This window comes from Nerophis ophidion, linkage group LG02 (genome assembly GCF_033978795.1).
Source record: "Nerophis ophidion isolate RoL-2023_Sa linkage group LG02, RoL_Noph_v1.0, whole genome shotgun sequence".
Classification (NCBI taxonomy): Eukaryota; Metazoa; Chordata; class Actinopteri; order Syngnathiformes; family Syngnathidae; genus Nerophis; species Nerophis ophidion.
The window spans coordinates 59662922-59679643 of record NC_084612.1 but is presented as its reverse complement, the minus strand read 5'-3'; the positions used below and the strand labels follow the sequence as shown (position 1 = coordinate 59679643).

The 16722-nt window shown below is 44.2% G+C and overlaps 1 protein-coding gene across 2 annotated transcripts in view; it reads right to left on the bottom strand.

Annotated features, from left to right (window-relative positions):
- Window positions 1–1270: 1270 nt before the first annotated feature.
- The window catches only part of aldh1l1 (aldehyde dehydrogenase 1 family, member L1), an 80793-nt gene continuing 65341 nt past the window's right edge, over window positions 1271–16722 (bottom strand). For both annotated transcript variants that reach the window (XM_061887521.1, XM_061887529.1), the window contains exons 17-23: window positions 10909–11002; window positions 10730–10829; window positions 10538–10636; window positions 5720–5885; window positions 5516–5621; window positions 5234–5433; window positions 1271–1724 (exon numbers count right to left, since the gene is read on the bottom strand). In XM_061887521.1, coding sequence (XP_061743505.1) covers window positions 1669–1724; window positions 5234–5433; window positions 5516–5621; window positions 5720–5885; window positions 10538–10636; window positions 10730–10829; window positions 10909–11002 — 821 coding nt within the window. In that variant the 3' untranslated portion in view covers window positions 1271–1668. The remainder of the gene's footprint in view (window positions 1725–5233; window positions 5434–5515; window positions 5622–5719; window positions 5886–10537; window positions 10637–10729; window positions 10830–10908; window positions 11003–16722) is intronic.

Genomic DNA, 16722 nt, shown 5'->3' with positions numbered 1-16722 from the left:
ACTTGCACTATCGGTGGCTGACTAAATACTTTTTTGCCCCACTGTACAGACATATATCTATATACATATATAAACACATACACATATAAATATATATATATACATAAATATACATATATATATATATATATATATATATATATATATATATATATATATATATATATATATATATATATATATATATATATATATACATATGGGCTTCACGGTGGCAGAGGGCTTAGTGCGTCTGCCTCACAATGCGAAGCAGTCCTGGGTTCAAATCCAGGCTCGGGATCTTTCTGTGTGGAGTTTGCATGTTCTCCCCGTGAATGCGTGGGTTCCCTCCGGGTACTCCGGCTTCCTCCCACTTCCAAAGACATGCACCTGGAGATAGGTTGATTGGCAACACTAAATTGGCCCTAGGGTGTGAATGTGAGTGTGAATTATGTCCGTCTATCTGTGTTGGCCCTGTGATGAGGTGGCGACTTGTCCAGGGTGTACCCCGCCTTCCGCCCGATTGTAGCTGAGATAGGCGCCAGCGCCCCCCGCGACCCCAAAAAGGGAATAAGCGGTAGAAAATGGATGGATGGATGGATATATATGTATATACATATATATATATATATATATATATATATATATATATATATAGCCAATATACATACAATAAACAGTGCATTCGGAAAGAATTCACAGCACTTTATTTTTTCCACATTTTGTTATGTTACAGCCTTATTCCAAAATGGGCAAAAAATTATAATTAAAAATGTTTTTGTCCTCGTAATGGTAATGTGAAAAATATATTTTTGGGGAAATTTCTGAAAATGTATTAAAAAAATATATAATAATTTTTACACCCTTGAAAATATTCACAGCTTTTGCTCAATACTTTGTTGATGCAACTTTGGCAGCAATTACAGCCTCAAGTCTTTTTGAATACGATGCCACTAACTGGGCACAACTATCTTTGGGCAGTTTCGCCCATTTCTCATAACAGTACCTTTCAAGCACCACCAGGATGGATAAGAAGCGTCAGTGTGAAATACAGTAAAATTCTGACGCTTTAGCTTCAAGTTTTTTACTTTGACATCCACAATTGGTCTTTTTGCAGTGTATGTACTTTATGCTCATGGAGTTGTCCATAAAAAACTTGTTAGTGGACTCCTCCATGTGTCTGCATCTTAGGATCCAAACATCACTGCACTTGACCTGACCGTTACACTACAACCAGTGCTACTCAAGACTCGTGGTCTGGCTATAAGCTTTATGGGAGGGACAGCGGACGTTGGTGGATGTATTTATTCACAGTAGCAAGTTGGATATCACATATTCCAGATCAATGCAGAGTGATAGCCGAGGTCAGAAGAAAGCACATTCCAGTGTCTATCCAGTCCATGACAGTACAGCACTTACAAATTATTTCCTACAGTAGCAGGGTTATTCAAGTAAAACCACCATGAACAACTTCATTAGCTGCGCAGAATAACGAGGTTCAAGGTAGCGTAGATCTGTTACAGATTTTAAGATGCTTATGACCTAATGTAAGCCATATTTAGATGCAATTCATGTTTTCAAAAGGCTTCTTCTGATTGATGACATTGCAAAACTATATTAGGGCAAACCTGAAATACAACAAGGCATGTTATGGACAGATAGGACATATTTAGAACAGACTGGACGGAATCAGTACTCGATGGTCACAGCCTTGGTCTTCAGGTATTCGTTGAGCGCCTCTTGACCTGGTGGAGTAGCACTGGCAGTTAGTACGGCATTGATTTACTAAACCCAAAACCAGTGAAGTTGGCACGTTGTGCAAATGGTAAATAAAAACAGAAAACAATGATTCGCAAATCCTTTTCAATTTATATTCAATTGAATAGACTGCAAAGATAAGATATTTAATGTTCCATCTTAAGAGTTTAATGGCAGCAACATATTGCAAAAAGTTGGCAAAGGGGCATTTTTCCTTTCCTTTTAACAACACTCAGTAAACGTTTGGCAACTGAGGAGACAAATTTTTGAAGCTTTTCAGGTGGAATTCTTTCCCATTCTTGTTGTTCAACAGTCCGGGGTCTCGTTTGTGGTATTTTAGGTTTCATAATGCGCCACACATTTTCAATGGGAGACAGGTGTGGACTACAGGCACGCCAGTCTAGTACCCGCACTCTTTTAGTATGAAGCCACGCTGTTGTAACACATGGCTTGGCATTGTCTTTTTGAAATAAGCAGGGGCGTCCATGAAAAAGACGTTGCCTGGATGGCAACATATGTTGCTCCAAAACCTGTATGTACCTTTCAGCATTAATGGTGCATTCACAAATGTGCAAGTTACCCATGCCTTGGGCACTAATACACCCCCATATCATGCCGGCTTGTGAATTTTGAACCTATAACAATCTGGATAGTTCTTTTTTTGGTCTGGAAGATATGACGTCCACAGTTTTCAAAAACAATTTGAAATGTGGCTATGTCAGACCACAGAAGACTTTTCCATTTTTGCATCAGTCCATCTTAGATGAGCTCAAGCCCAGCGAAGCTGGCGGTGCTTCTGGGTGTTGTTGATAAATGGCTTTTGCTTTGCATTGTAGAGTTTTAACTTGCACTTACAGATGTAGCGACGAACTGTAGTTACTGACAGTGGTTTTCTGAAGTGTTCCTGAGCCCACGTGGTGATATCCGTTACACACTGATGTCGCTTTTTGATGCAGTACCGCCGAGGGATCGAAGACCACGGGCAATGCCATGTACGTGCAGTGATTTCTACAGATTCTCTGAACTTTTTGACGCTATGACAGACCGTAGATGGGGAAATCACTAAATTCCTTGCAATAGCTGGTTAAGAAATTATGTTCTTAAACTGTTGGACAATTTGCTTACGCATTTGTTCATAATGAACACTTAGCGTTTAACAATCTATGTGAAACCTTTCAATCCGGTTTCAGGGCAAATCACTCGACTGAGACAGCCCTCGCAAAATTGACTAATGATCTATTGCTAATGATGGACTCTGATGCGTCATCTATGTTGCTGCTCCTCGATCTTAGTGCTGCTTTCGATACCGTCGATCATAATATTTTATTAGAGCGTATCAAAACACGAATTGGTATGTCAGACTCAGCCCTGTTTTGGTTTAACTCTTATCTTACTGATAGGATGCAGTGCGTCTCCCATAACAGTGTGACCTCGGACTATGTTAAGGTAAGGTGTGGAGTTCCCCAGGGTTCGGTCCTTGGCCCTGTACTCTTCAGCATCTACATGCTGCCGCTGGGTGACGTCATACGCAAATACGGTATTAGCTTTCACTGTTATGCTGATGACACCCAACTCTACATGCCCCTAAAGCTGACCAACACGCCGGACTGTAGTCAGTTGGAAGCGTGTCTTAATGAAATTAAACAATGGATGTCCGCTAACTTTTTGCAACTTAATGCCAAAAAACCGGAAATGCTGATTATCGGTCCTGCTAGACACCGACCTCTATTTAATAATACCACTTTAACATTTGACAACCAAATAATAAAACAAGGTGACTCTGTAAAAAATCTGGGTATTATCTTCGACCCAACTCTCTCCTTTGAGTCACACATTAAAAGCGTTACTAAAACGGCCTTCTTTCATCTCCGTAATATCGCTAAAATTCGCTCCATTTTGTCCACTAAAGACGCTGAGATCATTATCCATGCGTTTGTTACGTCTCGCCTCGATTACTGTAACGTATTATTTTCGGGTCTCCCCATGTCTAGCATTAAAAGATTACAGTTGGTACAAAATGCGGCTGCTAGACTTTTGACCAGAACAAGAAAGTTTGATCATATTACGCCTATACTGGCTCACCTGCACTGGGTTCCTGTGCACTTAAGATGTGACTTTAAGGTTTTACTACTTACGTATAAAATACTACACGGTCTAGCTCCAGCCTATCTTGCCGATTGTATTGTACCATATGTACCGGCAAGAAATCTGCGTTCAAAAGACTCCGGCTTATTAGTGATTCCTAGAGCCCAAAAAAAGTCTGCGGGCTATAGAGCGTTTTCCGTTCGGGCTCCAGTACTCTGGAATGCCCTCCCGGTAACAGTTCGAGATGCTACCTCAGTAGAAGCATTTAAGTCTCACCTTAAAACTCATCTGTATACTCTAGCCTTTAAATAGACCTCCTTTTTACACCAGTTGATCTGCCGCTTCTATCCTTCCTCCTATGTCCCCCCCTCCCTTGTGGAGGGGGTCCGGTCCGATGACCATGGATGAAGCACTGGCTGTCCAGAGTCGAGACCCAGGATGGACCGCTCGTCGGGACCCAGGATGGACCGCTCGCCTGTATCGGGTGGGGACATCTCTACGCTGCTGATCCGCCTCCGCTTGAGATGGTCTCCTGTGGACGGGACTCTCGCTGCTGTCTTGGATCCGCTTGAACTGAACTCTCGCGGCTGTGTTTGAGCCACTATGGATTGAACTTTCACAGTATCATGTTAGACCCGCTCGACATCCATTGCTTTCGGTCCCCTAGAGGGGGGGGGGGTTGCCCACATCTGAGGTCCTCTCCAAGGTTTCTCATAGTCAGCATTGTCACTGGCGTCCCACTGGATGTGAATTCTCCCTGCCCACTGGGTGTGAGTTTTCCTTGCCCTTTTGTGGGTTCTTCCGAGGATGTTGTAGTCGTAATGATTTGTGCAGTCCTTTGAGACATTTGTGATTTGGGGCTATATAAATAAACATTGATTGATTGATAAAGTGGCGACCCTCGCCCCATCATTGTGTGAATGACTGAGAATATCATGGAAGCTGCTTTTATACCCAATCATGGCACCCACCTGTTCCAAATTAGCCTGTTTACCTGTGGGATGTTCCAAATAAGTGTTTGATGAGCATTCCTAAACGTTATCGGTCTTTTTTGCCACTTGTGCCAACTTTTTTGAAACATGTTGCAGGCATCAAATTCCAAATGAGCTAATATTGTCCAAAAAAAACAATGTTTAACAGTTCAAACTTTAAGTATATGGTCTTTGCAGTCTATTCAATTGAATATATTATATTCTGTTTTTATTTACTATTTACACAAAGTGCCAACTTCACTGGTTTTGGGTTTTGTATAATGTTTATATTCCCAAATCAGGTTTAAAAAAAAAAGGCCAGGAAGGATTTATTGCGTAAAATTACCAGGCCTATTTATGTGTGGTGTAGAGTGTAAGAAATCTTTTGCACTTTGAACTAAGTTCTTGAGGTTTTGTACGACACGGTGATCTTATCTTACCCAGGTCTTTTCCAAAGCCCGACTGTTTGAAGCCCCCGAAGGGTGAAGCCACATCGGTCTTGTTGTAGGTGTTGACAAAGACTGTGCCAGCATTGAGTTTTTCACTGACATACAATGCTTTGCTGATGTCGCGTGTAAAAACCCCTGAGGCGAGGCCGTACTCTGTGGCGTTGGCTCGACGCAGGACATCATCCACGTCACTAAATCGGGTAAACCAGGCAGGAAGTACGATGAAAACCCCAGTAATGTTTCGGCGTGAGGTCCTCTGTGGTCACAGTTTACCCGCTCTTGAACTTGGAAAGGATCATGACGGGGCCAAACGACTCCTCTCGGGCGATGTACATGTGGTCTTGCACGTCTGTGAACACAGTGGGCTCAAAGAAGAAGCCTGTCCGGAAAGAAAACAAAATTGGTATCCATTAACGTCTTCTCTGTAGCTGCAGACAAGAATTGCTAAAAATGCAAAGGAAGCCATTATTGCCATACCTGGTCGCTGCACTTGTTTGCCACCACACACCAGGGTGGCACCCTCTTTGACGCCAGTCTGACAATATTCCACCAATTTGTCCAAGTGGGCTTTGTGGTTCTGAGGACCGTGGTCTGTGGAGCGGTCCAGTGGATCTCCAATCTTCATCTTCTTAATTTCTTCGACCTGACAAGAGAAGCAGTGATGAGCACCTCATACGACACGACAAAAAACACAATTGTCCCGAAAGAATGATAAAACATAATGCCTGTTTAGAAGAGCACTCAAATCTCCCAATTGTGAATAAACCTTTAGAATAATGTCACAGCCCGGGCCGCATACAAATGCACCTGCGCGTGTCACTCTGGCTGCGGCAGGCGGCTGCAATCAATCTGCAATCATTCAGCACTCAACACACCTAACCTGCTTTCTGGGCCAGAACGTAGCGACCTGTTCACGTACAGTAAGCCGACATCTCTAGCTCTATGCACTCTCTCTCTCTCTCTCGCTCTCTGTGTTTCTCCCACTCCGTGTTCATTTGTATTGTGTTCCTTGTTGCCATCCAGCAGCATTCCTTCGTTTCCTTGTCACGAGTGGTATGTCTCGTCTCCCCGTATTCCCTCTGGTTCTCCAGGCTGCCTCTTTGGATCTCGACCTCCCGCCTGGACATGCACTTTGACGCCTCGCTCTTGCCCCTGACCTCCTGCCTGTCTCTGGATCTCCGAGCTTGCCTTGCCCTCCCTGGACTTCCGCACCTCGCTCAGCACTCCTGCTAACACTCAGTTAATCACTACACATAGTCACAAACAAACACATTTTGGATTAGTTACACTCCTCATTTCCATCCATCTTCTTCCGCTTATACAAGGTGGGGTCGCGGGGGCAGCAGCCTAAGCAGGGAAGCCCAGACTTCCCTCTCCCCAGCCACTTCATCTAGCTCTTCAAAGGGGATCCCGAGGCGTTCCCAGGCCACTCGGGAGACATAGTCTTCCCAACGTGTCCTGGGTCTTCCCCGTGGCCTCCGACCGGTCGGACGTGCCCTAAACACCTTCCTAGAGAGACGTTCAGGCGGCATGATGCCCGACCAGATGCCCAAACCACCTCACCGGGCTCCTCTCGATGTGGAGGAGCAGCGGCTTTACTTTGAGCGCCTTCCGGATGGCAGAGCTTCTCACCCTATCTCTAAGGGTATCCACGCTTGTACCCGTGATCTTGTCCTTTCGGTCATAACCCAAAGCTCATGACCATAGGTGAGGATGGGAACGTAGATTGACCGGTAAATTGAGAGCTTTGCCTTCCGGCTCAGCTCCTTCACCTTAACGGATCGATAGAGTGTCCGCATTACTGAAGACGCCGCACTGATCTCACAATCCACTCTTCCCTCACTCGTGGAGAAGACCCCGATTTACTTGAACTCCTGCCACCTTATCATGGTAGAGGAGTTTGCGTGTCCCAATGATCCTAGGAGCTATGTTGTTCAGGGGCTTCCATGCCCCCTGATAGGGTCTCCCAAGACAAACAGGTACTAGGAGAGGTATCAGACAAAGAGCAGCTTGAAGACTTCCATGGAAATGCAAAAACCGAGACTCAGATTTCCCTCGCCCGGACGTGGGTCACCGGGGCCCCCCTCTAGAGCCAGGCCCGGAGTTGGGGCACGATGGCGGGCAACTGGTGGCCGGGCCTGTCTCCATGGGGCCTGGCCGGGACAGCCCGAAGAGGCAAAGTGGGTCCCCCCTCCAATGGGCTCACCACTCATGGGGGGAGCCATAGACGTTGGGTGCGTTGTGAGCTGGGCGGAAGCCGAAGGCAGGGCACTTGGCGGTTCGAGCCTCATTTCCCTTGTGTTTAATAATAAATAGACCTAAACAATGTCGCTGCATTCAGTGCCGTCTTCTTCCCCCACTGTGCTGGAACAAATAAATCCTGAACCCAGACGGTGATCTGGATCAGCACCGAAATCTAACGACTTGTCCCAAGTAATTTCCTGAACTTCCTAATCAGAATGTGGCCAAAACTTATTGAGCTTTGCTACCACTGTTCGATAGCGGATTGAGGTATATGTAATGAAACCTCTTTGTCAGTATCCACTTTCTTTGTCTCTGTGGGTGGAGCAGGACCAGCACCACTAGCAAAAACACACAAAGAAGTTCAGCCTTGAAATTTAAAAATAAGGTAAAGTAGTAAAAATTATCCAGGTCACCCCAAAAAATGTAATCACTCGTTCCTTATCCGATTTTTCTTCCTTCCTTGTAACCCTCCATACCTTTTTGATTTATCTATGGTATGAAAGAAACAAAGTGAACACTTGTCTCTCTCCACTATATTTCTATTTATGGGGCTGTTAGCATATAAACACACATGCAGAGAAATGTAAACGTATGGTAACATAGTAGAAATTATCTGGATCAGACTCTAAATTTAATAAAATGTTCCCAATTCAGACATTTCTTAAAAGTTTCATCAAAATCTGCACATAACGTTTTGAGTTATCCTGCTAACAAACTAATGGGTCTTCCTTGGACAAGTTTGGCAACAGGGATTCCAATCTTCCTGCATCCATCTTAGTACGTTGGCAATATTACATATATGTAATCTTTTATATTGCTACTATGTTACAATTGTAGTCTACTTATTACTTGCATTATTCTTTCCATCCTTTGAAACTGAGCTACTGTGTGGAACGTTTTCCCTTGTGGATCCATAAAGTTTGTCTAGGTCTAAATATGGGACGTCTTTTTGGTAGATGCTCCAAGGCTATGTTATACACTAAGACAACATATAATCGCAACACTTTTGTTTTTGCTCCCATAATTCATGAGTTAAACTTAAAAGATCTAAAACTTTTGCTATAAACACAACAACAAGAACTGCGTTAGTGAGCATTTCTTCGTTCCCAAGTTAATCCATCCCACCTCACAGGTGTGACATATGTGCAAATGTGCCTTAGGCTGCCCACAATAAAAGGACACTCTGAAATGTGCAGTTTTACCAAACAGCCCAATGCCACGGATGTTCCAAGTTTTGAGGGAGCGTGCATTTGCATGCTGCCTGCTGGAATGTCCACCAAGATTGTTGCCCGTGAACTGAATGTTCATTTCTCAACCATAAACCGTCTCCAAAGGCGTTTCAGAGAATTTGCCAGTACATCCAACCAGCCTCACAACCGCAGACTAAGTGGAACAACACCAGCCCAGGACCTCCACATCCAGGAGGTGCGCCTCCATGATCATCTGAGACCATCCCCTCATGTTACAGCATGCCAACGCACGGCCTCATGTTGCAAGGATCTGTTCACAATTCCTGGAAGCTGAAGGCATCCGAATTCTTGTACCGCCAGCCCATTCACCGGACATGTTGCCCATTGAACATGTTTGGGATGCTGTGGATCGGCGTATATGACAGCGTGTTCCAGTTCCTGCCAATATCCAGCAACTTCACACAGCCGTTGAAGAGGAGTGGACCAACCAACATTCCACAGGCCACAATCAACAACCTGATCAACTCTATGCGAAGGAGATGTCTTTCATGTCAAATGGTGGTCACACCAAATACTGACTGCTCTCTGAACCCCCCATACCTCCAATAAAGCAAAACTGCCTATTTCAGAGTGGCCGTTTATTGTGGGCAGGCTAAGGCACACCTGTGCAATAATCACACTGTTTAATCAGCATCTTGATATGCCGCACCTGTCAGGTGGGAGGGATTATCTTGGCAAAGAAGAAATGCTCACTAACACAGATTTAGACAGATTTGTGCACAATATTTGAGAGCAGTAGGTTTTGTGTGTATATAGTAAAAGTTTTAGATCTTTGAGTACAACTCGTGAAAAATTAGGACAAAAACAAAAGTGTTGCGTTTATATTTTTGTTCAGTATAAATATGGTTTTATTCAGCATTCAGCCTGAGACAAACCCTGGCACATTCTGCCTCCACTCTGTTCAAGAGCTCTTGTAGCCGTAATACTCAGTCAGACAACAGTCAGATGTCATCTGTATTGCCAAGGTCAGCTCGGACTATGGCAGGCTTTCTTGTTAACTTACGAGTCGAGGTTCTGTCCAGAGTTATGAAGAAGGGAACTAACTAACACACAAACGGACGCCGGCAAATAAAAGATCATAAATGTTTAAAATAAAATAGACTTTGGGCTAAACAAGTATTTGATGCCAATGCAAAAGGGTGATGTAGTATTTGGTGTAGATCAGGTTTAAAAACATCTCAGGAGGACCTTTTGTCTGCCCCTTTTCACAGATTACCTCCAAACACATAATGTTTAGAGGCTGTTGCTTGTCAACTTTAAGTTTTAGCTCCATCCAATCATTTTCTGTGGGATTATGGTCTGGAGACTGTCTCAACCATTTCGAGGTCTCAATTTCCTTCTCCTTAGTTTCTAATGTTTTGAGTCATTATCATTTCGGAAAAACACCCTCAACTAGCTCAGTGGTCTTGTGGTTAGAGTGTCCACCCTGAGACTGGGAGGTTGTGGGTTCAAACCCCGGCCGAGTCATATCAAACACTTCAAAAAATGGGACCCATTGCCTCTTTGCTTGGCACTCATGGGTTGGAATTGGGGGGTTAAATCACCAAATGATTCCCGAGCACTGCGCACGCTGTTGCTCACTGCTCCCCTCACCTCCCAGTGGGTGAACATGGGGATGGGTCAAATTCAGTAGACAAATTTCACCACACCCAGTGTGTGTGTGACAATGATTGGAACTTTAACTTTAGCCTAAGTGAGTCAGTGTCCCGGCTCTCATCCAAGATAATTTCTATTAAGCCGCAGTACAAATCTGATTGTATTCATTGCAGCAATCTTCCAAAAGACAATAAAATACACTTACCACTTTCTTGACAAACTGATCATGAATATTGTCCTCCACAAAGAGTCTGCCAGCTGCTATACAGTTCTCTCCTTTGTTGAAGAACACTGAACTCATGCCCTGGAATACACAAAGTACATTGATATCATTGTATCCATCTTATTGTGCTGCGACATACCTAAAGTTGACGGTGTGCTCCTGTGAATGACGTACCATGCGCACCGCTTTGTCGATGTCACAGTCACTGAAGATGATGAGCGGGGACTTTCCTCCGAGCTCCAGGGACACTTTTTTCACATTACTGACTGCACAGCTTGGAGAAGACAACAATAGGCAAGACGTCATGAAAAGTTGTCAAATGATCAATTTGCATGTTTGGCCTGGAGGCTCACCTTTTCATGATGTGTTTACCAATTTCAGTTGAACCTGTGAACCCCAGTTTTCGGACGTCAGGATGGTCAGACAGACGCTGACCCACCAGAGCGCCTGCAAAATTGAAAGTGTTTTTGTCACATGACTTTACAAAGATAATAATGTTCAGAGAGGTGTCATATATTCATCCATTTTTTTTTCTGCGTGTCAAAGTCCGGGTCACAGGGACACCAGTCTCAGTATGTCTGCTTGTCGAAGTCCGGGTTACGGGGACACCAGTCTCAGTATGGAAGCCCACTAGAGGACACAGAGGTGTTCCCAGGCCGGTTCCGAGTAATAAACCTTCCAGTGCGAACTTGGTCTAACCCTGAGCCTCCTTCCAAACTACAAAATCCAAAACCAGTGAAGTTGGCCAGTTGTGTAAATCATGAATAAAAACAGAGTACAATGTTTACAAATACTTTTCAACTTATATTCAATTGAATAGACTGCAAAGACAAGATATTTAATGTTCCAACTGAGAAACTGAATGTTTTTTTGCAAATAATCATAAACTTGGATTTCAATGGCAGCAACACATTGCAAAAAACTTGCCACAGGGGCATTTTTACCACTGTGCCTTTCCTTTAAACAACACTCAGTAAATGTTTGGGAACTGAGGAGATCAATTTCTGAAGCTTCTCAGGTGGAATTATTTCCCATTCTTGCTTGATGTACAGCTTAAGTTGTATTTTACGCTTCATAATGTGCCACACATTTTCAATCGGAGACAGGTCTGGACTACAGGCAGGCCAGTCTAATACCCGAACTCTTTTACTACGAAATCACGCTGTTGTAACACGTGCAGAATGTGGAACGTGGCTCAGTCCATCTTAGATTAACTCGGGCCCAGCGAAGCTGGAGGCGCTTCTGGGTGTTGTTGATAAATGGCTTTCGCTTTGCATAGTAGACTTTTAACTTGTACTTACAGATGTAGTGACAAACTGTAGTTACTGACAGTGGTTTTCTAAAGTGTTCCTGAGCCGATGTGGTGATATCCTTTACACACTAATGCCGGTTTTTAATGCAGTACCGCCTGAGGGATCGAAAGTCACAGCCATTAACGCTTACGTGCAGTGATTTCTCCAGATTCTCTGAACCTTTTGATGATATTACGGACTGTGGATGTTGAAATCCCTAATTTCCTTGCAATAGCTGGTTGAGAAATGTTGTTCTTAAACTGTTGGACAATTTGCTCATGCATGTGTTCACAAAGTGGTGACCCTCGCTCCATCCTTGTTTGTGAATGACTGAGCATTTCATGGAAGCTGCTTCTATACCCAATCATGGCACCTACCTGTTCCCAATTAGCCTGTTCACCTGTGGGATGTTCCAAATAAGTGTTTGATGAGCATTCCTCAACTTTCTCCGGTTTTTTTTCCACTTTTGAAACATGTTGCAGGCATCAAATTCCAAATGAGCTAATATTTGCAAAAAATTAAGTTTACCAGTTCGAATGTTAAATGTCTTGTCTTTGCAGTCGATTCAATTGAATATCGGTTGAAAAACAATGTGCCAACTTAATTGGTTTTGGGTTTTGTATATGCCCAAGCATTGTTAAGGTGAGTCTATTCACCTTACGAAGGAAACTGTATTGCTTATATCCGCCATCTTGCTCTTTAAGCCACTAACCAAAGCTTGTGACCATACTGTATGTGAAGACAGGAATGAAGATGGACCAGTAAATCAAGAGCTTTGCTTTCCGGTTCAGATCTCTCTTCACCACGAGTATCCGATACAGCGACCACATTAATCCAGACGCTTCACAGATTCCCATGTCGATCTCGCGCTCCTGCCTTCCCTCACTCATGAACAAAATCCCGAGACACTTGATCTCCTCCACTTGGGGCCAGACCTCAGTCCCAATCCGAAAGGTGAACAAAAACCTCTTCCAGCTGCGAACCATAGCCCCAGATTTGGAGGCGCCGAGCCTCATCCCAGAAGCTTCACATTCAGCTGCGAACCGCCCTAGCAAACACCGAAGTTCACAGCGAGACGACACCATCAAGACCACACAATCTGCAAATAGCAGAAACCCTCAACAATTGTCCATGAAAACTATGAACAAAACTTGTCACAAACAACAGAATCAGATGTTAAATATATTTATTTTTGGTAGGACTGTCAACCATAACGCAGTAACGCATGTGATCAATAAAAATAAATGATTGTGTTATCAAATATGATGATTAATCAGTTCCGGGTTAAGTCTTAAACCGGAAGATACGCGCATTTGTTACACAGTCTGTGATCACCATGAGAGGCGGCCCATTTTGCTTCAAAACAACAATTTAGGATAAAACTAAGGTAACTTGTTGGTATTGCAGCGACAAACACATCTGCGGTCCTCTCCAAGGTTTCTCATAGTCATTCTCATTGACATCCCACTGGGTTATGGGTTTTTCCTTGCCCTTATGTGGGATGTGAACCGAGGATGTCGTTGTGGCTTGTGCAGCTTGCTACCGACAGAACCCAATTGTTTACTTGTCAAACTGGATATCTGGTGGTATAGGTATATCTTTCACAACCCTAATGGACAATGCAAGGGACACAGTCAAATGCCCTTTTTAAGTCAACAAAGCTTATCAATTAATCATCCATCCATCCATTTTCTACCGCTTGTCCCTTTTGGGTTCGTGAGCGGAGCTGGAGATTATCTCAGATGCATTCAGGGTATACCCTGGACAAGTCGCCACCTTATCACAGGGTCAACACAGATATACAGACAACATTCACACTCACATTCACACACTAGGGACTATTTAGTGTTGCCAATCAACCTATCCCCAGGTGCATGTTCTTGGCGGTGGGAGGAAGCCGGAGTACCCGGAGGGAACCTACGCAGTCACGGGGAGAACATACAAACTTCACACAGAAAGAGACCCCAAGCCCGGAGATTAAACCCAGGACCTTTGTAGTTTGAGGCCCATGCACTAACCCCTGTTCCACCGTGCAGCCCAACACCAAACAAGAATGACAAACACATTTTGGGAGAACATCCGCACCGTAACACAACATAAACACAACAGAACAAATACCTAGAAAACCTTTCAGCACTAACTCTTCCGGGACGATACAATATACACTCCCGCTATCCCCAACCCCCCACCTGAACCCCGCACCCCCCAACCTCCTCATGCTCTCTCAGGGAGAGCATGTCCCAAATTCCAAGCTGCTGTTTTGAGGCATGTTAAAAAAAAATAATGCACTTTGTGACTTCAATAATAAATATGGTAGTGCCATGTTGGCATTTTTTTCAATAACTTGAGTTGATTTATTTTGGAAAATCTTGTTACATTGTTTAATGCATCCAGCGGGGCATCACAACAAAATTAGGCATAATAATGTGTTAATTCCACGACTGTATATATTGGTATCGGTTGGTATCGGTAATTAGGAGTTGGACAATATCGGAATATCGGCTAAAAAGCCATTATCGGACATCTCTACACTCCACGCAAGCCCATGTGGTTGGGCCAACTATCATACACCCTCCAGGACCCTTGAAAGTGTTTAGAGTGAAAAGCACATTGCATCTTGTAGCTGAGGTTTAACTAACCGGTTGTACCCTTTTTCTCCAGCATTCTGTAATAGACATTTTCCAGGGAGGCTGAGAAGTCTGATCCCCCTGTTCTTGGAACACACCCTTTTTGAAAATGGTGACCACCTATTAAGGAACTCCCAGGGTACTTCCACCTTCCACAAACTGCTGAAGAGACGTGTTGACCAAGAAATTTCCACCAAACCCAGAGCCTCAAGAAACTCAAAGTGAATCTCGTCCACCCCTGGAGCTTTACCACTGAGAAGTTTTTGAACTACCTCAGCAACTTCTGCTAAGGGCATGTCCGCATTCGTCTCCTGAGAGTCCGCTTCCTGTGGGGTTGAGAAGTGTCTTGAGGAATTTCTTTCACTGCTCAATTATATCCTCAGTTGCAAATATACCGACTCAGTGGCCTACTGGTTAGAGTGTCCGCCCTGAGATCGGTAGGTTGTGAGTTCAAACCCCGGCCGAGTCATACCAAAGACTGTAAAAATGGGACCCGTTACCTCCCTGCTTGGCACTCAGCATCAAGGGTTGGAATTGGGGGTTAAATCACCAAAATTGATTCCCGGGCACGGCCACCGCTGCTGCTCACTGCTCCCCTCTCCTCCCAGGGGGTGATCGAGGGTGATGGGTCAAATGCAGAGAATAATTTTGCCATACCTAGTGTGTGTGTGAATATCATTGGTACTTTAACTTTGACCTTTTAACATACACAAGCAACAGTCAACCTTCTCACTCACTGGAAATGACCTGAACACGTACGAGCTGTGCCTGGGGACTATGAATAAGCCCACACCAGCTCGCCGTCCCTCCCATGAAGCAATTCCAGAGTACAACCAGGTCCTTCTCGAGGAGTTTGGTTCCAGAATCGGAACTTTGGGTTAAGGTGAGTATATGTCTAGTCGGAACTTCTCAACCTCTTGCGCAAGCTTAGTCTCTTCCCCCACCAGGCAGTTGACACTTCAAGAACCAGATTTGGAAAACGAAGGTTGCCCAGGCACTTGCCCTGGACCGCCACCATGCATTTGACCCCTTAAGGTAGGGTGACCATTTCCACGACACCAAAAAGGAGGACATGGATGCATTCGGTTTGAAACCTCCCGCCACATTGGATTGGAATTCTACTTGCCTGGCGAAAACATGGAAGACGTGGAAAGATGAGTTTTCACTGTATGTGGACATAACGTTAGCAGATTCTGACGACAAGACAAAGGTAAAAGTGTTCAAATACTTGATTGGAGAAACAGGCAGAGAATTGGGGAAAACATTGTGGACTACACTTAAACCAGAGGAGCAACTAGTGGAAACGCTAGACAAATTACTAACTCTGTTCGACAAACACTGCAATCCTAAACCAAACGAAACTGTTGAGAGATACAGATTTTTCTCCAGAAACCAGAATGTTAGCGAAACGATTGACAAGTACGTCACTGACCTACGAGTGCTCGCAGACACATGCAATTTCGGGACTGCAAAATAATCCTTGATTAGGGATAGAATTGTATGCGGGATCCATGATTCGCATGTGAGAGAGCGTTTGCTGCGCGAGACAGATCTAACGTTGGAAAAAAGCATCCAAATATGCAGAGCAGCAGATCTCTCGAAGGAAAATGTGAAAACAATCGAGGGGCAAGTAGGTGAAGAGGTGCATGCAGTTAAAAGAGTGTCTGAAGCAAAGGGGGCAAGACCGAAAGAAATAAAGAACTGCAAGTACTGTGGAAAAAACCATGAGTGGAAAAAAGAGAGCTGCCCAGCTTATGGGAAAGTCTGCAGCAAATGTAACAAATACAATCACTTTGCGTCCAAATGCAAAACTTCAGATTCACAGATCAAACGAATACACAGTGTAGCAGAGACAGAGGATGAGTATCAGGAAATATTAAGCCTTCACTCAGACGGGCAGGAAAAAACACAGGAGAGACAACTGTTCGCGACAATGTTGCTGGGGGAGAGGCCAGTGAAATTTCAGCTAGACTGTGGAGCAAGCTGCAATATTATCCCAATACACCTACTGAACCCAGACACAAAACTGGAGCAGACACAGCAAGTCCTTGTCATGTACAACAAAAGCACTCTGAAGCCTTTGGGCAAATGCAGGATAAAAATAAGGAATCCGAGAAACAGGAAATTGTATAGGCTTGAATGCATGGTGATTGATGGCCAGTCATCTGTGCCATTACTTGGCAATAAAGCAGTACAGGGCATGGATCTAGTGAGAATTCAAAGAGAAAATATCATGGCCATTGATGAG